Below are 21,567 nucleotides of genomic sequence, written 5' to 3'. Positions count from 1 at the left end.
CCGATGTGCCAATGAAACTGACCCCGGTGGCGTGATCGGCTGGCTTCGCCCCTGCTACTTCGCTCTGAAGTTGAGCTTTTGGAAAGAATTTAAGCTTCTTCTGTGTGTGTGTAGGTAGAGAGAATCAGCCACGTGCGTGGTCTAAGAATGCATGTCTCAAGAGTATGATGGAGTACAAATAAAAACCACCGTACATTGAGTAACACAGTCTTATGTTGGAGGGAGTGGATTGCACATCCATCACCGATCTGAAGAGGGAAAGTTTTCTGGAATTAAAGCAAGTTACGTTTTTCATGGCTATGTAGCACAAAGTTGCAGTACTCTTAAACCGGGGAACCAATATATGATGGAAGCTAATAGTTACAGTATAAACTTGAGCACTACACTCTATACATTATATAGTTTCTTCGAGCACATCGATGATCGATGCATGTGTACTAGCTAGTAGTATAGGCTAGTACTGGTTGACAAGTCTTAGGTTATTTGGACACATCGACGGCTGAGAACCAGTGCTCACGAGGTAGCTTTGTTGGATCATAATGGCCTGAAGAAGGCTGGGTGCACACGGCCAGTGCCCTCGAAGGAGGTGTTCTTGAGGTGCTCAGGTGCGTTCTCGTACGAGTGCTGCCTCGCCAGCGAGAGGATCTTCTTGTCGGCCGCGATGAAATAGGCCATGCCAGCAACTGCACCGTTCAGTTTTTTCAGTTCAGCAAAAATCATGCACCAGTTATAATCTTCTTCAGTTGAAGGCAAGGAACAATCCATGGAGATCGATGCATCTAGCAAGTAGAGGAGCGCTGTACTACCTGTGGAGATGATGAGTGCCTGGCCGGTGGGATTGATGTTGGCCTTCGCCCATGGCAGGACCCTCACGCTCGCCAGCTGAAGGAGAGGATTGGACACACCAAAATGGTCAGTAGATAGTACAGACTGCACGCTGGGGGAAGAGAGGTAGATGAACTCACGGTGGGAATTGCAGAGGCGACGGTCGCTATGGCTGCTGCCTTAGCTCCTGCAATGGCGGCCTCTGCATGTAGACATGTTCTCAAGAATCAGTGGACAAATAGAGCAATCGATTATCAGACCGGATTTTCAAGCAAACAAAAAAAATTCAGTGTTTGTGTCCACAGTGAATCTGTATGAGAATCTCGATCTACCTCGCGAGCATTGCTTGGCGAGGGAAAGCTGCTGGTCAAGGGATGCGCGGGTCACAGTGGACGGCATGGTGATCCTATCCTGAACGCAACAAGAACCTAGCTAGCTAAGTTTCGAAGTGGATGATCGAGAAGCTGCTCGGTAGTGATCACCGGCGCCGAGGGAGATGAGATGAGATGAGATGAGATGCAGGGCGCTGGAGGAGCCCTGGATTTATAGGCGGCGCCAGGGCCGGCAAATGACCGGCGGGCGAGGGGAGCCGGTGGGCGCGTCGCCGGGGCGGACGGGACGTGGTTTTGGGGCGAAGTCGAAACGCACGTCTGCGCCGGCTGGCCGGCCGGCGCGCGAGGGGCGTGAGCAGGTCAGGTGGTGATAGCGCAGGCGGCCACTCGCCGTCGCCGGCCACGCCGGCTTCACACTTTCCTGCCTCTCGCGCGCGGCTTGCGGACAAACGGTTCCTTGGTCTCGGCCTGCTGCCTAGCTTTGTTTCCAGATCCTCACGAAACTGTACTAGCAGTACTAAAAAAAAGCAGTACTGCAACTGGGTGTTAACGGAAAGTTAATTAAAAGAGACGTTTTTTCTTAGTTTTTTTAGAGGGAAAATTAAAGATAGAGCTTTCCTGCTAATGACTGTATCTAGGGTGGCGGTGCCCTTAGTTTCTGGATTGAATTAGGTTTGGCGCTCCCAGTTTTGTGCCGCCCTTGGACGTCATGGCATATCTGTCTGTCTACGGGCTGCTGCTGCGTGCATATGATGTTGGGGTAGCTTATCCAAGATGGCGCTTTTCCTACTGAGAATGCAGATAATAATCAGATTATTCACTCTAGCTAGAGATATTGCAAAACTAACATAAGAGAACAAAATTAAACTAAATATAGTACCTTCTCCGTTTGCTGTAACTCCTCTTTTGCTAGTTGGTAATTGGTGTAGAGTTTGTTAGTTAGAGGTGCCTAGAGAGAAAAGGTTCTGTGTCAAAAACTTTGCGACCTAGTAGTTGATCTCTGAACCTTGTTAGTGGTAATATATATACAGTGTTACTGTTTTTTTTTTTTCAAAAGCATGGCCGAGCCTTTGGGTCTAATAAGAACAAAACTAAATATGTTCCACTTTTATTGGAACGCGCTAATTCAAACATATGCGTGGAGGCCAAGTCACCTATGATTACGACAATATTGTCTTTCTTTCTTTCTTTCTTTTTTTATTCGGATGACTCCGTTATTCAAGTTTCAAGTTTCTTCCATTAGTTCTTTTTTTGGACGATTCTACGATGCGAGCTTTCTTTTGTTGATCTTTTTGGATGACTCCATCAGGCAACCTCGCTTTAGCTGCAACTCACTCAAGGTGCCTCAAAATTGTCGGTTTCTTACCAAGGTATGTTCCATTTTTTATTGGAACATGCTGATTCACACATGTTCGTAGAGCCAAGTCATGTACGATTACGACAATGGAGTTATTGCTTTTGTTTATTTGGATGACTCCATTATCCGAATTTTTTTCTATAATTAGTTTCTTTTTGGACGATTCTATTAGTTCCTTTTTGGATGATTCTATTAGTTGGTTTCCATTTTTGGACAATTCCGTCTTGCGAACTCGCTTTTGCTGCAACTCACTAAGGTTGAACCAAAAAATTATGTCAGTAAAATTCAGAAAAAGTATGTGTGTATTTCACAAAAGTTATCACCAAAAAGATTTTCTTATAAAACAGAAAAAATGGTAAAATTAACAAGGGTAAATTTACTACAAAAAATAGCAAGGGTAAATTTGAAAATTTAAAAGCGAAAATAAATTAACAAGGGTAAATTTAGTAAAAAATCAAATGTGATTTTTTTTCACATAATTTATTCAAAGATGTTTTTCTGAAACTTTTTAGAGGAAGCATTTAACAATCTTATTTGAAGAAGTTTTCTGAGCACGCGGCCAGACCCACTTGGGTGGAGCTATGGAGTGCATGTGAGTAGGAGGAGAATTTTACTCTCCCTCTCTCTCTCTCTCTCTCTCATATTCTATTTTCATTCTTTGTTTTATGCCTATCCGTGATTTCCATAAACCTTCTTTGAAGAAGTTATCCAAATAGTTTATTTGAATAAATTCTTTAATTTTTTGAAAAAACTTATTTAATTTCAAGATTTATGAAAAAACTTACTTCAAGAAATATTCTAATTAAGCTGTGAGATCCCAGCCAACAAAGTGTAGTGACAAAGTGCATGAGGAGTTGCATGAACTTCTGTACACCCTCATTATCTTTTGTCTTTCAATCTTTGTCTGTCCCATTCTCCATTTTATACAAATTATCTAGTTTAAGATGCAGTGTGGACGACCGGTGCCCTGGAAGGAGGTATCCTTGAGGTGCTCAGGCGCGTGCTCGCACGAGTACCGCCTCGCCAGCGGATCGGAGGATCTTCTTGTCGGCGGCAATGGCGAAGTAGGCCATACCGGCAACTACAGCCAGGCATTTGTTGGGGGCGAGGCGAAAGCGGCGACTGGCCGGCCGGAGCGCGCGGTGGCGGGCATGGGCAGCGCAGGTGATACGTCCGCTTCTCTTCACGCTATATGATAGATGCCCGGCCCATCGCAGCTTGTAGACAAACGGTGACTGCATGCTATGCCCGGGGCTCTACCTACCTACAAGACCCCTCGATCTTGCCGCTCTAGCTAGAGAATCTCGCGAAATTACTTGATGATTTCTCTATCGGTTGCCCGTACTACCGTTCCATGTGGGCACGTTTCTAAGGCTCCGTTTGGCACAGTTACTGCTTCTCCAAAAATTAGTTTCGGCTTCAGCTTCTACGGTGGAGCTGAACGTATTTTGAAAAATATTTGACAAAATAGTTTCTTCAATTCCGATTTTGCCCCATCAAAGTGGAAGCTGTTCATAAAGCCGGTGGAATCATAATTCGTGGCTTCATCGTCTCCACAGTAGGAACCGGAACCGTTTCAGCTTCATGGACCATTTTATATATAGAACCGTTCTAAAATCCTCTCTTTGGCAGGACAGGTATATTACTGCTAGTCAGGTTTGGCATCTTTGGGCCTATAAATTTGGTCAAATCATAAGCCACCACTGTGAGTTCGACACGGCGCATGGATCCCCGGACACACGTCAACAAATAACAGGTCAAGCCTCTACCGATCGCTGCTCGATGCGCGTGCCGGTTTGCACACACAGGTCACTGGTTTCGAGCATGTAGTAGCTAGAGTAATCATCGTTCTAACCGCATGTCGTTGGAACTGCAAGACAGACGTGAGCGATACTCAAGCCTGGCGTTGCTCATCAGTTCTTCATGGAAAGGGTAAAAGAGAGAGACTTGTTTCGGTGACCAGGACGGACGGTGTGTTCTTGGCTGGCTGTGCCCTCAGTTTTGGGACTGTACCGGTGTTGCGCTCCCGGTTTTCAGATGGGCACGGCCGGGCAGCAAGCAGCAGAGACCGTACCGCCAGGTCCCATCGACGTCATGTCATGGTCATGGCGTCTCTCTCCTCCGTGGGCTGCTGCCTGCCTGCAGACGTGCTCCCCACTGAGGAAAGGACACGATTGGAGATATTGGTGAATGAAAAAGGTGGAAAGGCGTGGTGACGCCCTCAGACTGTCTCCCACAGATAATCTATAAAGCTATCCAAACTCAAAATGAGTACCAAGACAGCAATGTTTCAGTCTAGGCTGTTCCCAGCAGAGTGCGGCAGCGGATACCCATTGAAAGACCGCTCCAGCGTGGACCCCGCATGGATAGGAAAGATGCTCTCCAGCAGTTTCTCGTATAACGTTGCGGAAATGAGTGGTCTGTGGTCCCCACGTCAAACTCTTCACTGCTGCTCACCCCTCTCCCTGGTCCCTCCACCACGTGTCGCTGCAAGAGGCCCTCCCCACCGATCCGATACAGGAGAGAGCAGCGCCAGTTTGGGTGCGTCGGAGGCTGTCCGGATTTTCGGAAGCTGGATCGGTTGTCTGCTGGGTGCATGAACAGTGGCTTTCAGCACCCTTTTACCGCATCGGATGCGGTAAAAGGGTATAGCAATACCCCCGCATTTTGTTGTGACAGTTCTAGTCCTTGTAAATTAGGCACATTGTTTGTTAGTGTGAAGTATGTGCTTGTTAGTATAAAGCTTATGTGTGTTTAAGTAAAGCTTTTAAAAATTTAAATGCACATAAAAGGGTATTTTTTATAATTACAGGAAACCTAGGGTTGTTTTTGCAAAATATTTTTGGATGGGAGGTAATTTCAAAATAAGGATGTTTATATAATTTATGAAAATACAAGTCCTTTTATGTAAATTAGTTGAAGTAGAAAAGTAATATCTAAAATTACCAAGGATCAAAGTGAAAAAGGTAAAAGTAATCATTACCAGTCTTAAATGCTTGCAAATAAGCCAAAAGTTCATAAGATTTATACAATTAGGACAAAACTTATGTAATTTTTTAAGTTGAGAGCAAAATGGTAAAATAACATAGTGTGATTTAGGTTTCTGAACTCGAGCCCTAAGACAAAGTTATAGGTTTTGAAAAGTTCTACAACTTCTATTTTGACCATTTCTTCATTTGAGCTTGGATCAGTGGGAAATTTCCATTTACAGTGAAGTCTGAGGTTTTTGCTTTTTCCAACGAAGCCCCTCGGACCCCCTCCTCTCTTCTTCCTCCTCTGGCACCTCCTCTGCTTCGCCCACTGCTCCTCTGCCGTCGGTGTCAGCGCCGCTTCCTCGGCCATGTGCTGAGCCTCGGCCGCTCCCCGGCGCCACCTCCAGCTTCTAGCCACTCCACGTGTCGCTCCTTAGCCCAGCTACCGCCCTAGCTCTTCTTGCTGGCCCCCTCGCCGAGTACCACGTTGCCTGTGATGCTGCTAGTGCCGCCCGGTCTCGTCGGCACTTCTGTTCGCCGCCCATCGCATCAACGCAGCCACCCAGGGCCGTGGCATTGCGCCCTTTCCACTCTCCTCTATCTCTACAACCTATAAAAGGCCGGTTCTAGCTCACGGTCGCACTACCAGAAACCACCGTTGTCCTCCATTGTTGCTGCTCAACCATCACACGCCGAGCTCGCCCCTCCGGCCTCTCTTCCCTTGAGCTGACCCCCAAAATCGCTTGCCCCTAGCCCCTTGAAGCTCCTCCCCCTGTTCCCCATCAACCCCACTCGCCGGAGCTCGCCGGAGCACCACTGCAACCATTAGCAAGTTACTGTCACCGTCGTCGGCCCTCCTCCAGCCACCCCGGCGTCAACCGAGCGCATCCAAAGGTAGCCCTCGTGTCCCTCATGCTCCCCCACCTATCCCTCGCCTCCGGGAAGCACCCCATCGCCGGAATCGAACTCCCTGAGCTTTCTCTGTTCCAAAAATTGCGACCAGGGACCCCATGCAACAATAGGAATAGTTCCAGGGACCTATCTGCACAGACCCTGGCTCAGATGAACAGTATCGCGCTGGACCTTTTTGAAATCTTTGGCTGAAACTTTGAAAAATCGTAGTAAATCACAGAAAATTCAGAAAAATGCCAAACCAATTTTTTTGGAATCCTTAAGTAAAATTCGACTACTTTTATTTAGGAAGTTTGAGCTGTAGGTGTATATTTTCTGATGTAGATTAAATATTAGAAAATAAGTGTTTTAATTGTATCTCATGTTGTAGGCATGTGTTATAGCTGAAATTTGGAACTTAGATTGTATGTGCTATGTATAGCTCTGTGTAAAAAGCTCGAGTACTTTACTATTCATTTGCTTAGATTTCGAGTTCTTTTTGTTATATGTTGATGAAATACTTAAATTGTTAATTAAGGGTGTTTCTGTTGATGTTTGTATCCGAAATTTTATCATAGCTTCCTTTTTTGAATGTGTAATATCTGCTAAAAATATTAGGATTAATAAAAGGTCATAACCCAAGTTATGAATTTTTGGTTGTTTCTAAAGATAATTAATTATACCAGCTTTTATTTCATGAAAAATTATGAAAATAATTGGAAGCTTTGTTCTTGAATAGTATAGCATAACCACCAGTTATCAACTCAAGATCATGTGTAAAACCCCTAAGTTCAATAGAACTTTTAAGTGGGATTAGTGTGTCTATTTAAAATAATCAACCATACTAGTTCAGAGAGTTAGATAAAGGTTTGGGGTAATTAACCATGTTGCTTAATGTAGATAAATAATTTCATCAATACTCGATAAATGGCTGCCAGTGAGGGAATTGCGTTGTTTGCTGGTGTGTAATATTGAATGTATTGGATTGCAACTTTATTGTGAAGTAGAATCTAGATTTATGCGTTTCCTAAGCTGCATCCTTTTGGTCACATGTAGACTCGACGTTTCTCGCCGACGGTGACTATCAGATCCTCCCAGAGCCCGAAGTGGAAGTCTCTGAAGACGCCGGGAACATCACTGAAGAATTAACGGAAGCTCCGAACCCGAGTTCGGAAGAATTTATTAATACCTCTGATCCCAACCCTGCCAGTGAAGGCAAGCCCCGGACATATCCCATTATTTTCTTTACATTGCAACCTATGTTTATTTATCTATATTTATGCATTAAGTCTAGGAGTTGTAATGGAACCCTAGATGCATATTTCTAGGAACCAATGTACTGAACATTAGAACCTGAGTCCGACTAGTGCTATGCTAATAGGACCGGTAGAAGTCGAGTGATTTCCTGTCACTCGCGCGATATAGGAATTGATTACCTTCATTCCTGCAATCACTATAAGGATGACGGACGGGGTTATGTGCAGTTTCATGGAAAAAAAGTGGTACCCCGTCCGTGTTGATGAATTTGGTTAAGGTCGCAGGGTGTGGTAGTGGCAGTTAAGCGTTTGAAAGTACTAGCCACATGCCGCGAAATATGGTAAGCGGTAAGCCTAGTAACCAATCGGCCCGGCAAGTGGACTCGTCCCCCAACACTCGACTTTTATTTTATGTTTACACGCACCGACTGTGAGAGTACGTTCTGCAGAGCAGACAGGAATACGGTCATGTAGTCGCGCTACAGACGTATGTCCTGCACATTGGATGTGCGTATAGTCCAGCAGTCGCTTGTGGTGGCTTTGTTCCACGACCCGGAATGAAAGGCAAACGGTTGCTTCGGAACGACCTGTTGGTGTTCCAAGCATGTGAGTTAGGTTTACCTTGCAAGGGTTAAAATTCGATTCAGAATCGTCCGCCTCTCACGAAGATTGAGACTGCTTATCTCTTTTACCACATAGAGTAATAAGAGCAACGTTATGATTATCACAATTGATGTTTGGTTAAAGAATTGTACCATGATTGAAATAGTTATAGGTGCTTACCTAGAATGGTTAAAAGAACTAGAATCTGAAAGCTAAAATATAAATTAAGGACCTACTCTTTGTTGCTTTTCAGCAAAAGCTAAACCTTGAACCTTTTGCAAAGCCTGCATGGTCTAGTTATGGGCTAAGTATACCCAATACCGGGTAAGTCTTGCTGAGTATTAGAGTACTCAGCCTTGCTATATGTGTTATTTCAGGTAATATCTCTGAAGACCCTACTTACCCCATGCCTTGGCCTTATGCTTTGCCTGATGGTTGGTCCGTGGAGTGGGAACCGTCCCCGGTCAACCCTGATCATAACGAGTGATGTTATGCCATGGCTTAGCATGATATCCTTATTGGCGACGAGTATAGTTATCGTACTTTAAATTCCGCTGCTAGAACTTGAACTTTACAACTGGTTTGTAATAATGACTCCTAGTTTGAATCTTTGATGTTTCTGTAAACTTTGTAATAACTCTGCTAAGTGTGGAACGTTGTACTACTTGTGGAAATTTTTGTAAAATAACCTTCCTGTGATGTAAAATATGAGGGTGACTGTATCTCTGGACTCACCTTCGTGTGAGGTAACCTTATTTGATCCTGTGTTCGGTGGTTTATCGGGACGTTACCCGACAGGCCAAGGGATTATACCGTTTGAAGCACGTTGGAGCCCTCAGGAATGGACTCACGTACTTGAGCCGGTATAATTCAGGTTGGTTCTGCCACAGTAACGGAGTAGCTATTGCAGCCTCCAACAGAGATCTATATAGAAGATCCATTTTGCATACTAGAAGAGGCCATCTAAATGTGAGTATCCAGCGGTCCAAAAAATTAAAATTAATGTGACGACGATGGAGACACGTTGCGTTAAAGGGAAATAAAGGATAAGGTTGCTTGGGCCTATGCACATGTACTAAAGGAGAAGGAGCGTAGCACATTTCTGTCTGTTTCAAGCTCTTTTTAATTGTTCCATTTTTATCACTTGTTGTTTGATTGGTGGAGAACCGGAGATTGAGGTTTAGTTTGCGCTTGATTCGCATGATGCTTGCAAAGTTTGTTATACGGATGTTTTTGCAATTTCAGTGATGATCAGCAACAGCAAGTCTCATTCCTTTTGAATTGGATCGCCAACAGTACAAACTAATTGCAGGGGCCCATCTAGGATTAGTGGGCTAATAGCTGGGACTGGTAGTTTATTCAGACACCATCGACGGCATATACTACTAGTAGTGACGAAGAGAGGTAGCTCAACAAATGTAGTCTCATGGCCTGAAGAACGCTGGGTGCGGGCGGCCGGCTCCTTGGAAGGAGGTGTTCTTGAGGTGCTCCGGCGCATCCTCGTACGAGTGCCGCCTCGCCAGCGAGAGGATCTTCTTATCCGCAGCGATGAAATAGGCCATCCCGGCAACTGCACACAGTCCAGTTGTCGTTGAGCAACTCGTGTTCAGTTGAAGACGAGCGTGTTGGATTTACAGATCAGCAGTACTGTACCTGTGGAGATGATGAGTGCCTGGCCCGTGGGGTTGATGTTGGCCTTCGCCCATGGCAGCATCCGCACGCTCGCCAGCTGAAGGAGAGGACAGCATAAAGATGTGTTGTTACATACAGGACTATGATGCTATTTTACCTACGGTTGCATCTGACGAGGAGGAGAGAATTGTTGGCATGGAAATGAACTCACTGTTGGAATGGCAGAGGCGATGGTTGCCACAGCTGCCGCCTTAGTTCCTGCAAGGGTTGCCTCTGCAGACATGTATGGAATTGAAGCGTCAGTCCGTGTACATAGCTTCAAGACAGGCTCGCAAACCAAAAAAAAAAAACGAATTCGACTGACTGCATGTGTTTCAACAGTGCATCGATCAGTGTGTACCTCGCGAGCAGCGCTTGGCCATGGCAAGCTTCTGATCGAGGGAGGCACGGCTCACAGTCGACATCTTGCTCTGCTCCTGCTCTCGTGCTTGCACGTACTGTGAGATCAACTCTGAGAGATCGGCTGGCTGAAGGCTAAAGCGCTATAGGTAATGAAGCGGATCGAGATCGGCTTGTAGTGAGTGGCGGTGGATGGGAGGTCGAGATGGGATGCGAGAAGAGGCTGGGGAGGCCGTGGATTTATAGGGAGCGCCGCGCCGGCCAAGGACGCCAGAGGATCGGCGGACGGCGGGGAGAAGCGGCGGGCGCGGCGGACGTGGTTTTGGGCGGAAGGGATCGGAACCCATGTGTGCGCGTGACCTTGGCTAGCTCGCAGACACACACACCGATCGGCTGCTATCTAGGCTTACTGCTATCCACAGCATACTAGCCTGGAGACAGACAGTGCTTGCCAGCATGTGGGTGGTACGGTTGCTTGTCAAGCAACCGGCCTTTCCTTTGGATGGAGCTCGATCCTCACGAAACAAGGTTAGTTATTGCCCTTTTAAGCCTAAAACATTGTCAATACCATGTGTGCAACACAGGTCGGTTTAGAGAAACCCATAGACGATAATCATGGAGTGACGTGGGTAGGTTAGTCCTATGCTACTCTCTCCGTTTTTATTTACATATCGTATTAGATTTGTTCTAATTTAAAGTTAGCTAACTTTGATCAAGTCTATAGAAAAAATACAGCTAAGTTAGCTATTGTAAATGCTATTATTTATTTTATAAATTTGATCAAAGTTAGCTAAGTTTAATTTAGAACACTTAATACGATATGTAAATAGAAATAGAGGGATTACGTGCTAGTACCAAACTGCAGTAGAAAGGATTACCAACCTGACAGCCACAACAAGCACGGTGAGTTTGAGGCAGCCATGAACGCGTGTCAACTGTCAACGAGCAGCAGCAGGGTCCAGCCTTTGGCTCTACTGCCGGCCGCTGCCATGCATGTGCGTACCAACGCTAAGTCACTGGTCTCCAGTTGAACATATGGCAAGCGCCTGCAGTTTTAAGTTTTGTGACGTGATGTAACTAGTGTGAAGCTGTACTTTTTAAGTTTTAACAGTGGTGTAACTACGCTGCGAAAGAGAAGGAAGCAAGCAGGTAGAAACACCAAAAGTGATCTCTCCGAAGATGGCGGTCTGGGGTGGGCGTGCCCTCAGTTTTGGGGGTGGGTGGCGCTCCCAGTTTTCGGCTAGGCAGCAACAGAAACCGCAGACGTCGGTATGGCCCCCAGAAAAGCTGTACCAGTAGCTTTTCTCTGCTGTGGTTTTCTGGTTTTTCAGATCTGGTTTTCCTACGTAGTACCACCAGAAGTGTGGGCTTCATCCACTGTTTCTAAATACGTGTTTTTTACGGTTCATCAAAAGGTAGCTAGCAAGATAAGTATATTATAACTTGGATTTCGATAGATGCCGATGTTTTTGAAAAATGGTACTTTAGTTATCAAAATCTGGAGTTCCATACTATGGTATCTCTTCTTGCTTTTGATAGACTGTAAAAAGGCCCGTCGTAAGGTTTACAAATAAAGATATCCATTACTGCAATGACAGTGACAGAGAACGATATGGTATGTGATTTATTTATCTGTTCCCCTTCATTTTTAAATTTGCACACCCCTGCTAGGGGTAAAGCTATGCACGATTCGGTTGCGCGGATAAAGGACTTTGTGTTTTTAAAGCTCGGTGAAGGTACCTAGCTAGCTATGAGTATGGAGATTTTGCTAGGCTTGTTACAAACACGCATATCTTGTAGCTGAAGAAGACTCCACATGATAGGCAAGCGTCCTGTTAATTGTGTGGTACATGTAGTGGCAATAGCATGTGTTTCGCTCCGAAACAAAGTAAAAGTGGGAGATTTTGGAGGAATGACCGAATGACATGAGTCTATGTGTCCCTCATAGCAAGCCACACATGTGTTGGAAGATGGCAACATCAAATGTGAAGAGAGGTTGTAAGGCAAATTTCAAACCTTTCTTAAGAATTTAGGATATCGATAATGTTGTCTAACAAAAGTAAGAGGTTCTAATACATATTGATAGTACCCGAAAAGCATTTCCGTATGATTCATTAGCACTTTAGGTTCAAAAACTTTTTATGAAATTTTTCCTAAATGGTTTGAGAAACATTTCCGTATTCTTGGAAAGCATTTTGTAAAAAAAAAAATTGAAAAAATATGACTTCGTTATCTTCTCCACGGTTGGTGCATGAAGAGATGGGGCATTCGTATTACGCCTCTTTTTAACGAACAAAAAATTACTAATAATGTAATAAAAGAAAACAGAATTTCAGTGTTGATCAGTACTGTAAGACCAACTTGCATTCCTTTTCAATTGGAGCAGCAGTACAAACTAATTACATGGACCCGTTGAAGTACTATACCATTACATCGATGATATTGGCGACCTAATACTAATAGTAGTATCTTATTCGGACATCGACGGCACAGAGTACAGCAACTTCCAAGAGGGCCAGATGCCTCATCATGGCCTGAAGAAAGCCGGGTGTGGGCGACCGACGCCCTGGTAGGAGGTGTTCTTGAGGTGGTCGGGGGCTTCCTCGAACGAGTGCCTTCTCGCCAGCGACAGGATCTTCTTGTCGGCGGCGATGAAGTAGGCCATCCCAGCAACTGAAAAGCAGCCATCAGCAACAAACGAATCGGTCATCAGATTCTGCACACGCTGATGGCCAAGCCGGCCATGTCAAGAAGCGAGCTGGCGAGAAAGATGCAGATCACACACCGGTGGAGATGATGAGTGCCTGGCCGGTGGGGTTGATGTTGGCCTTCGCCCACGGCAGCATCCGCACGCTCGCAAGCTGAACAATTGATAACCAGAACAAAATGGTAGGTTAGGGATGAGGCTATGATATGATGCTGTTGCCTACGGTTCCATCTTGAGGAGAACAGATCGAGGTGTTGATGGAAACTCACGGTGGGGATCCCGGAGGCGATGGTGGCCACGGCTGCCGCCTTAGCTCCTGCAAGGGTCGCCTCTGCGCGCAGAGATGCAAAGCGTCAGTGCACACAGCTCAACTAGAGACAGGCTTGTGTTTAAGATCCATTTCTGAAGTGTATGTGCCTGGACACAGTGCAGTGCAGTAGTGCATGCAGCCAGTAGGTACCTCGCGAGCAGCGTTTGGCGAGGGCGAGCTTCTGGTCAAGGGACGCACGGCTCACAGTCGACATCGTTGATCTTGTGTAGTAGGAGCAGCAGAGAAGGGCAAGATTGGCTAGTAATAAAAGCGCTAGGAAACGAAGCAGCTCTGGTGCTGGTGACGAGTGGCACCGAAACTAGAAGGAGCGAGGTGAGGACGATGGATGGGTTGCAGAGACGCAGGGGACGGAGGCCGGGACTTTATAGGCAGCTCCGGCGACGCGAAACGGTCGGCGGACGGGGAGAAGCGGCGGGCGGGGGCGGACATGGTTTTGGGCGCAACGGAACCCCGTATCAGTCTGAGTCGGTGTGGCCGGCGCAGATGATTCCTCCGGGCAGATGCAGTTCACCTCACCTCCTCGTTGCATTGCATCGAGATGTTCCTATCCTATATCCACCCGTAGCTTTGGAGAAAGAGACAGACGACGGTGCCTGCCAGCATGTGCACGGGGCGCAGGGTACTCGATCACCTCGCTAGCTTCACGGGTACTGGTCCTTGTCGACTCAGATGAACGGCCTTGGACTTGGGAGTGTTCGATCCGATCCTCGAGAAACTGGATTAGTGGTGGCTCTTGGTTAAGCCTAACCCTGCGTGTGATGATGCGCTCATGTGCAGGTCAGTTTACAGGAACCCAGAGATCGGTGACCATGGCTGTGACTGTGGCGTGGCCTGCGGGTGCCAGGTTCCGGCAGCATCTGTGTGCTACTCAGGAGTCAAACGAGTACCAACCACGACCACTGCTGCATGTGCAGACCGACACTCAAGTCACTGGAGTAGCTAGGTAAAATGTTTGGCACGGACGCAAGGTGACTGTAAATTTGGCAGAGCGGTTACTACGCGGTAAATTGGACACGTTCAGAGCATGCACGGAGAGGTAGTACGCGCAAAAGAGAAGGAGCGAAGCAACCAAGCAAGCAAGCGTTTCCCAGCACGAAAAGGCGCTTTTCAGTTTTGGGGGCGGAATGGAATCCCAAGGTGGCGCTCCCAGTTTTCGGCTAGTCAGCCACACCACACAAACCGCGGACGTCGCGGCGCCTTGCACTGGCTCCGTGGGCTGCAGATCTGCAGCGCCGTGCAGCCCCCACAAACAGAAATACGGGGCAGCTTATCTCTGCTCTGATTTTCAGATATTGTCTTCCTACGCCAGAAGTTTTTTTAAAAAAAAAGGATACGCCAGAAGTACTTTGTATCGCTCAAAATATAATCTTTTTATAACAATACTATCAGTACATAGACTTCCTCTAATCTCTCTTTTCTCATCCGGAATATCAACTGTGTTTGAATATTTCAAACTATAAGAAAATAATGTTCCACACAATCAAATTAATATTCTAGCTTTGTAGAAAATGGTCTTTAGACAAAATGTCATCTGACAATATTCGTTTTACATAGGACCCTGTTTTAGATATTCTGTTGCACGAAGCAATATTGTATAATCAGAATTTAATTTGAATGCTCGATTTGGATACTATATTTTTTTTCTAAAAAGACACATTATTTAGGGAATGTTTAATGAGACAGCTCAAGACCGCGGCACGTCCCATAGCCCAAGCACATTTTCTCCCTGTGATAGTGCTACTTAATAGAACTAGCATGTCTTTAGTTGGACTAATATTGCAAATATGTACAGCATGGTGCTATACGTGAAATGACCAAATGGGGTTGATGATCAGATACGTATCTAGCAGGTATATATAGGGGGGGGGGAGCATAAATCAGGAATCATCGTATACATTAAGTCTTTGTTCACAAAGAGAATAATTTTTAAGCGCAGCCTCTCTCAAACCTTGAACATAAAATTAGGAATGGACTATACTTATTTTATCTAATCGCATCTATAAATATTTAGGTTGTATGCACAACTGGTTCAACCGAAAAACTCGAGTTCATGGGAGAGGTACCTTCACTTTTCAACTCCCGGGTCCCTCCGCGTCAATTGGTCACCCTTCCAAACTATTTATCAATTATCCAACCTTGCAAGCTATTTTTATAATCTTTTTCTTGCGGGTAGCTATTTTTATAATCGTATCCATAGATTTGTGAAGACGCAAATCTGTTATACGGATAAACGAAGTTCAGGATCAAGAAACACAAAGTACAATACTTTTTACAATATACTGCTTGTGCAGTAATATTTTTGGAGTGCAGCTAATACAAACTAAATGGCCCAAGCTTGCTCCTCCGAGTCTCTGAGCACATCGTCGATTGATTTGCCGTTGTTGACTAGTAAGTAGTTTATTCATCAACTCCCACAGTAGCGGTGCAGCTCGATCATGGCCTGAAGAAAGCGGGGTGCGGCCTGCCGGCGCCCTGGAAGGAGGTGTTCTTGAGGTGCTCCGGTGCGTCCTCGAACGAGTGCCGCCGCGCCAGCGAGAGGATCTTCTTGTCGGCGGCGATGAAGTAGGCCATCCCGGCGACTGCAAGGTTCCATCGTTGGTGAGCAGAACATGTTCAGTAAAACGTGCTCGGTTGAAGACAGGCGTGCTGGATTTATGTATGGATCAGCAGAACAGACCTGTGGAGATGATGAGGGCCTGGCCGGTGGGGTTGATGTTGGCCTTCGCCCATGGCAGCATCCGCACGCTCGCCAGCTGAAGGAGAGGATAGCGAATTGGTTGGTATTTGGTAAGATACAGGGTCGTTATGCTATCAGGATGGCACGATGATCAGATCAAAGAGGGAGACGGAATGGAACCCACCGTGGGAATTGCAGAGGCGATGGTCGCTACAGCTGCAGCCTTAGCCCCTGCGAGTGTCGCCTCTGCGCACAAACACCCATGATGATGAGTACAAGCGTCAGCTTAGAAAGAATCAATAGTGAGTTCTGAATTCATAAGAGCAGCTCAGAGAACAACATCAGAATTAAGACTGTGAGGCAGTGCAGGTGCATGAACGTGTACCTCGCGAGCACCGCTTGGCGAGGGCAAGCTTCTGGTCGAGGGATGCACGGCTCACAGTCGACATGTTCGATCTCGTTCTTTCGCTAGGGAAGAAGAAGGAAGCTGATCGATGATGCGCGAGTAGCGAGTGGCACTGGGTAGCTAGCTAGTAGCGAGGATGAAGGGTTGCTGTTGCAAGGAGATGCAGGGGAGGCCGGGAATTTATAGGGCGGAGCATCAGAGGATCGGCGGGCGCGGGGGGACCTGGTTTTGGGCGAAACCGTGTGTGCGGTGTGCCTGTTTCCTATCCACTCGCGCGGCTTGCAGAAAGACAGAGCCTGGTGCGCCTGCATCATGGCATGGCATGGCATGGGACAAGATGGGACTCCGCGTCCCGATCCGGCTACTACTTTACTACTACCAGTACGAGCACTTGGCACCGGCCAAGAGGAGTGAAAAAAAAGTTAACAAAGAAACCCATGCACGAGGCAGAGACAGTAATTTGATTGGTGACTGCCGATCCTCACCAAACTAGCTAGATTACTGGTACGATGTTAACAGCATATGCATGGAAAGAGGATGGAATGGCACTGAAGGTATAAACCAAAATTTTTATAGCACCGAGGGAAATTTCTAAAATCTTATAGTAGTGAAGGAATACGCTAGAGTTTTTTTTGGTACGGAAGGAATTAACTCTAATTCAATTTTTAATTGGTGAAGTGCTGCCGGTCCTCACCAAACTAGCTATATTACTGGTAGGATGTTAGGTGCCCAATTAGGCTGACTCCAGCGGCATGCGCTAAAACGGCCTGTTCCCTATTTTAGCGGACACTGTAGCATCCGGTAGGGCTCCATCGGTATCCCCTATACCGTCCGGTAAAATGGAGCGCCACCTCTCCGTCCCGCACAGATGAAGCCTCCTCCATCCCGTTAGTTGACGCCCGCATCTTCACCGGTTTCCGCGCGGGAGGGGCGGACGGGCGGCGGGAGCAGGGACGGCGGAGCGGAGCGGAGGAGCGCGGCGGGGCGGCGGAGCGGAGGGGCGGGGCGGCGCGGTGGGGAGCAGCGCGGCGGGGCGGAGCGGAGCGGAGGGGCGGAGCAGGGACGGCGGCTCGGGGCGGCTCGGGACGGCTCGGGACGGCGGCGCGCGGGGCGGCGGGCCGCGGGGCGGGGCTGCTCGGGGCGGCGGGGCGGAGCTGCTCGGGGCGGCGGCGCGGGACGGCGGCGCGGGCGGGACGGCGGCGCGGGCGGACGCGAAGGGGCGGCGGGCGGGAGGAGGCGCGGGGCGGCGGCGGGCGGGCGGTGGAGGCGGGGGCGCGGAGGGCGGGCGGTGGAGGAGGACGCGCGGCGGCGGGGGGCGGGGGAGGCGCGGCGGGCCGGGGAGGAGGCGCGGGGCGGTGGCGGGCGGGAGGAGGCGCGCGGCGGGCGGGCGAGGCGCGGGGCGGCGGCGGGCGGGCGGTGGAGGCGGACGCGCGGCGGCGGGGGGCGGGGGAGGCGCGCGGCGGCGGGGGGCAGGGGAGGCGCGCGGCGGCGGGCGGGCAGTGGAGGCGGGGGCGTGGAGGGCGGGCGGTGGAGGAGGAGGGGCGCGGGCGGCGCGGAGGAGGAGGCGCGGGCGGAGGAGAAGGGGGGCCGGGCGGAGGAGGAGGAGGGGCGCGGGCGGGCGGAGGAGGAGGCGGCGCGGGCGGAGGAGAAGGGGGGCCGGGCGGAGGAGGAGGAGGAGGGGCGCGGGCGGGCGGAGGAGGAGGCGGCGCGGGCGGAGGAGAAGGGGGGCGGCAGGGGAGGCGCGGGGCGCGGAGGGGGAGGGGCCGCCGGGCGGCGGAGGGGGAGGGGCGGCGGGCGCGGAGGGGGAGGGGCGGCAGGGGAGGCGCGCGGCGGCGGGCAGGGGAGGCGCGCGGCGGCGGGCAGGGGAGGCGCGGAGGGGGAGGGGCGGCAGGGGAGGCGCGGAGGGGGAGGGGGCGCCGGGCGGCGGAGGGGGAGGGGCGGCAGGGGAGGCGCGGAGGAGGAGGGGCGCGGAGGGGGAGGGGGCGGCGGGCGGCGGAGGGGGGGGCGCGGAGGGCGGGGCGGAGGGGCGCGGGAGGGACGGCGGTTGGGGGTTGGGGAAAGAGCAGTTGGTTGGAAGAATTGATAGAAAATTGAGATTGTGGGGTATAGAGGATGTTGATAGAGGATGTTGTTGGAGTAAAAATTGGTTTAGAGAAGAAAGTTGATATGGAGGATGAAAATAGAGGATGGAATTTAGAGGACATCGCTGGAGATAGCCTTACAAGGGTAATCTGTCACGTGTGCTGTTGTTTACTGCAGGAACCCAACCCGGAGAAAACCATGCGTGGAATCGTGCTGTAGGCTGGCTCGGGCATCTCTCGTCTCTGTGTGCTAGTGCTACTGGAGGGTCAAAAGAGTCTCACCAACCAGTGAGAGTTTGACGAACGTGTCAGCAGCCGCCAGTTCACAGAGTTGCAATGTCACTGCTGGCTGACTGCAGCTGCAGGCCACACTGAATAAAACCAGTAATCCACCAAGGCAACTAGTACGCGGTGAAACTGTAAACTGGACACAGGTGTGGCGTGTGCACAAAAGAGAGGCAAGCAAGTAGTAGCCGACACGATGGCTTTTGCTTTTCTGATGATTGCGGCCTGGCATGGAGCGGCTGTGCCCTCAGTTTTTTGTGGCGCTCCCAGTTTTCGGCTTGGCTCTGTCCTGCAGCGGCGACGCCGGACGTCATGGCGTCTCGGTCCGTGGGGTATCCTGCTGCCTCCGTGCGTTTGCCCCACACTCAGAGTAGGAAAGGATGGCTTATCTCCTGCGGCTGTCTGCTGTCATTTTTCCGATCCAATCTTAGCAATAACACCTGCTCATGTACTTGTGCTATACATTCAAGCCTTCATCGAGACAACTGACTCTGATTGACAGCATAGCTAAACCTAATTAAACTTTTTTCAACTTTGGTTTCGCTGCTTCTGAATTCGTGGTCCCTACTAATTCATTTTATGCTTCCACTGTATTTCAACGGTAGTATGTGCTCGTTGGTTCTACTTCTGATTGAATTCGAGGTCAAAGCAAACCGACGTGCTACAACGTGCATTGCCTACGTGACACTTCGTCTTTGTGTGGTTTTTACGCCATACAGATTGAACTGGGTCTGATCATGTCCAATCTAGTGGTGTACGTACACATACCCTTCAGGCTGTAGAGAAGCAAACTTGCAAGAGTCATGGTCCGAGACTTATTCATGGTAAAATCAGTGGCTAGCTTTTCACACACGTTGTCTCTAATTTTTCAAAAAAGAAAAAAAGAAATTCGTCTGTACATAATTTATAGAAAAAAAAATGCTTTCAGCCACTGAGGCCATAAGCTGTGTTAATATGGAACAATATTTTCATAAAATTCAGCAGAGCACCGGAGTTAGGATCATCTCTAGTCGCTATTTTCATGTTAAAAAAGCAAGAAAATATTCCAAGTTCAAATCTATTTCTTTAATAAAAAAAGTCAAATCCCAAACCACATCTTTCTGTCAGTTTGTTCCATGTCAGATTTTTCATCGGCCTACAAGCCATTTACTAGGGAAAAAAGGATGCTAGAAATCATTCAGGTCCCACCACCATGTCTGAAAAATACAAGAGAGCATTCATGCCTTCATGTTAGAAGTTATTTTGCTAGAAATTAAGCTAGAAATCATTCGGGTTTCATATGTGCACCAAGAGTTTAGACTTAGATTGTGTCAGACTTGATTTTTAAATCTAGATTGGACCAAAATCATTATAGAAATCAATGTTGTTAGGAGCTATTTTTCTAGACAAATGCTAGAAATCAATGTTGTCAGGAGCTATTTCACTAATAGAAGTGGAACCACAGTAGCTTTATATAAGAATGAATGAGAGAAAAGAAATGAGAAACATGTAAGCGTGGATGGAGAAACTAGCTAATGCACCAGGAAGAAGAAGACTAAAGAAGATAAGTGCTCTGACAAACGGAGGTTAACACCGTTAAGTGGGTGGCATCTGCCCATATGCGCATAGGGTATTTTCCGAAGAGTGAATTAGTGAACCTGTTGAGCTAGATTTGAGCGTACGTTTCAAAGAATTCTGAAAATTGATACGCTATCTATACCTATACTGCTGGCAAGGTGCCAAAGCATCGTCCACAACTCCACACACTGTTTTTGCTGCAATCTTTGACTGACCAAAGCTGGCGTTTGTGCTGCGTGCTTACAGATCTGTGGTACCGACATGCCAAGTTCAGGGTTCTGAACAGACGAAATGCAATACTTCAGTAGTTCAGTATGCTTGTTATTTGGAGGTAGCATCAATGATACAAGGTAGTTACATCACAGTGACCCAAGCACTATTACAGTTTCCCTGAGAACACTGAGCCTGGTCTTCGAGGGCACAGCAGTAGCGACCACGAGGTTGCTCGAAGTTGGACCGAACGACGACGATCAGGGCCTGAAGAAGGCCGGGTGCGGGCGGGCGGCGCCCTGGTAGGACGTGTTCCTGAGGTGCTCGGGCGCCCGCTCGAACGAGTGGCGCTGCGCCAGAGAGAGGATCTTCTTGTCGGCGGCGACGAAGTAGGCCATCCCGGCCGCCGTGCAGATGATGAGCGCCTGGCCCGTCGGGTTCAGGTTCGCCTTGGCCCACGGCAGCATCCGCACGCTCACCAGCTGAAGGACAGAGGTAACGGTAGGTTCAGTTTCATCTGTCTGTAGCTGCAGCAAAGATGATGCAGGTGGTGACTCACCGTTGGGACTGCGGACGCGACGGTGGCGACGGCCGCCGCCTTGGCTCCGGCGAGCGTCGCCTCTGCAATTTCGCCATCAGCAGCAGAGTGAGAAATAGGAACCCGATGTACTACTGTCTACTACACATAACTCATCAAACTGGCGGTGGAGTGAAGCTTGCGAAAAACGCTTACCTCTGGAGCAGCGCTTGGCCATGGCGAGCCTCTGGTCCAGGGAGGCACGGGTCACGGTCGACATTGTGGAGTCTTTTCTGGGGATTAAGACGTGCAGGCTTGCGAGAAATCAAAGACCAGCAGCAGATCGCTGGTGAGGACCTGTCGGACTACTCGGCTTGTACTGGTGGAAAGTGAGAGCGAGTGAGATGAGATGTGGTTGCAGCGAGGCCGTGTACTATTTATAGGCAGGCATCGGTGGAGTAGTAGCAGAGGATCAAAGAAGAGAGGAAAAGGGGCGCCGGAGGGAGCGGCCATGGTTTTGGTCGGAACC

General features: G+C 48.7%; 5 protein-coding genes across 5 annotated transcripts; all 5 read right to left on the bottom strand.

Moving 5' to 3' along the window:
• Positions 1-318: 318 nt before the first annotated feature.
• LOC112890736 (early nodulin-93-like) lies at positions 319-1,313 on the bottom strand. The gene is made up of 4 exons (XM_025957586.1): positions 1,158-1,313; positions 966-1,027; positions 807-882; positions 319-683 (listed from the first exon to the last, which is right to left on the bottom strand). Exons 1-4 carry the CDS (start codon positions 1,222-1,224, stop codon positions 535-537), a joined length of 354 nt encoding a protein of 117 aa, XP_025813371.1. The 5' UTR covers positions 1,225-1,313; the 3' UTR covers positions 319-534.
• An 8,171-nt stretch (positions 1,314-9,484) lies between these two features.
• LOC112890131 (early nodulin-93-like) lies at positions 9,485-10,597 on the bottom strand. Its single transcript, XM_025956993.1, has 4 exons — positions 10,269-10,597; positions 10,080-10,141; positions 9,890-9,965; positions 9,485-9,806 (listed from the first exon to the last, which is right to left on the bottom strand). The coding sequence occupies exons 1-4, from the start codon at positions 10,330-10,332 to the stop codon at positions 9,661-9,663; spliced, it is 348 nt and encodes a 115-aa protein (XP_025812778.1). The 5' UTR covers positions 10,333-10,597; the 3' UTR covers positions 9,485-9,660.
• A 2,000-nt stretch (positions 10,598-12,597) lies between these two features.
• LOC112888460 (early nodulin-93-like) lies at positions 12,598-13,624 on the bottom strand. Its single transcript, XM_025954681.1, has 4 exons — positions 13,435-13,624; positions 13,244-13,305; positions 13,053-13,128; positions 12,598-12,940 (listed from the first exon to the last, which is right to left on the bottom strand). Exons 1-4 carry the CDS (start codon positions 13,496-13,498, stop codon positions 12,795-12,797), a joined length of 348 nt encoding a protein of 115 aa, XP_025810466.1. The 5' UTR covers positions 13,499-13,624; the 3' UTR covers positions 12,598-12,794.
• A 1,879-nt stretch (positions 13,625-15,503) lies between these two features.
• LOC112888459 (early nodulin-93-like) lies at positions 15,504-16,525 on the bottom strand. The gene is made up of 4 exons (XM_025954680.1): positions 16,368-16,525; positions 16,167-16,228; positions 15,983-16,058; positions 15,504-15,884 (listed from the first exon to the last, which is right to left on the bottom strand). Exons 1-4 carry the CDS (start codon positions 16,429-16,431, stop codon positions 15,739-15,741), a joined length of 348 nt encoding a protein of 115 aa, XP_025810465.1. The 5' UTR covers positions 16,432-16,525; the 3' UTR covers positions 15,504-15,738.
• A 4,055-nt stretch (positions 16,526-20,580) lies between these two features.
• On the bottom strand, positions 20,581-21,432 carry LOC112888462 (early nodulin-93-like). Its single transcript, XM_025954682.1, has 3 exons — positions 21,255-21,432; positions 21,081-21,142; positions 20,581-21,003 (listed from the first exon to the last, which is right to left on the bottom strand). Exons 1-3 carry the CDS (start codon positions 21,316-21,318, stop codon positions 20,782-20,784), a joined length of 348 nt encoding a protein of 115 aa, XP_025810467.1. The 5' UTR covers positions 21,319-21,432; the 3' UTR covers positions 20,581-20,781.
• Positions 21,433-21,567: the final 135 nt, after the last annotated feature.

Source organism: Panicum hallii, chromosome 4, assembly GCF_002211085.1.
Source record: "Panicum hallii strain FIL2 chromosome 4, PHallii_v3.1, whole genome shotgun sequence".
Classification (NCBI taxonomy): domain Eukaryota; kingdom Viridiplantae; phylum Streptophyta; class Magnoliopsida; order Poales; family Poaceae; genus Panicum; species Panicum hallii.
Note: the sequence above shows the minus strand (reverse complement) of the source record. Positions and strands in the feature narration are given on the sequence as shown.

Excerpts from the sequence above, each read along its gene's own strand:
- LOC112890736 (XM_025957586.1), bottom strand. The coding sequence starts at position 1,224 with ATGCCGTCCACTGTGACCCGCGCATCCCTTGACCAGCAGCTTTCCCTC. Across the intron at positions 883-965 it reads TCGCCTCTGCAATTCCCACC|CTGGCGAGCGTGAGGGTCCT; the intron begins GTGAGTTCATCT and ends CCTCTCCTTCAG. Across the intron at positions 684-806 it reads GGCACTCATCATCTCCACAG|TTGCTGGCATGGCCTATTTC; the intron begins GTAGTACAGCGC and ends TGAACGGTGCAG.
- LOC112890131 (XM_025956993.1), bottom strand. The coding sequence starts at position 10,332 with ATGTCGACTGTGAGCCGTGCCTCCCTCGATCAGAAGCTTGCCATGGCC. Across the intron at positions 10,142-10,268 it reads GGCCAAGCGCTGCTCGCGAG|AGGCAACCCTTGCAGGAACT; the intron begins GTACACACTGAT and ends ACATGTCTGCAG. Across the intron at positions 9,807-9,889 it reads GGCACTCATCATCTCCACAG|TTGCCGGGATGGCCTATTTC; the intron begins GTACAGTACTGC and ends GACTGTGTGCAG.
- LOC112888460 (XM_025954681.1), bottom strand. The coding sequence starts at position 13,498 with ATGTCGACTGTGAGCCGTGCGTCCCTTGACCAGAAGCTCGCCCTCGCC. Across the intron at positions 13,306-13,434 it reads CGCCAAACGCTGCTCGCGAG|AGGCGACCCTTGCAGGAGCT; the intron begins GTACCTACTGGC and ends CTCTGCGCGCAG. Across the intron at positions 13,129-13,243 it reads TCGCCTCCGGGATCCCCACC|CTTGCGAGCGTGCGGATGCT; the intron begins GTGAGTTTCCAT and ends TCAATTGTTCAG.
- LOC112888459 (XM_025954680.1), bottom strand. The coding sequence starts at position 16,431 with ATGTCGACTGTGAGCCGTGCATCCCTCGACCAGAAGCTTGCCCTCGCC. Across the intron at positions 16,229-16,367 it reads CGCCAAGCGGTGCTCGCGAG|AGGCGACACTCGCAGGGGCT; the intron begins GTACACGTTCAT and ends GTTTGTGCGCAG. Across the intron at positions 15,885-15,982 it reads GGCCCTCATCATCTCCACAG|TCGCCGGGATGGCCTACTTC; the intron begins GTCTGTTCTGCT and ends GGAACCTTGCAG.
- LOC112888462 (XM_025954682.1), bottom strand. The coding sequence starts at position 21,318 with ATGTCGACCGTGACCCGTGCCTCCCTGGACCAGAGGCTCGCCATGGCC. Across the intron at positions 21,143-21,254 it reads GGCCAAGCGCTGCTCCAGAG|AGGCGACGCTCGCCGGAGCC; the intron begins GTAAGCGTTTTT and ends GCGAAATTGCAG. Across the intron at positions 21,004-21,080 it reads TCGCGTCCGCAGTCCCAACG|CTGGTGAGCGTGCGGATGCT; the intron begins GTGAGTCACCAC and ends TCTGTCCTTCAG.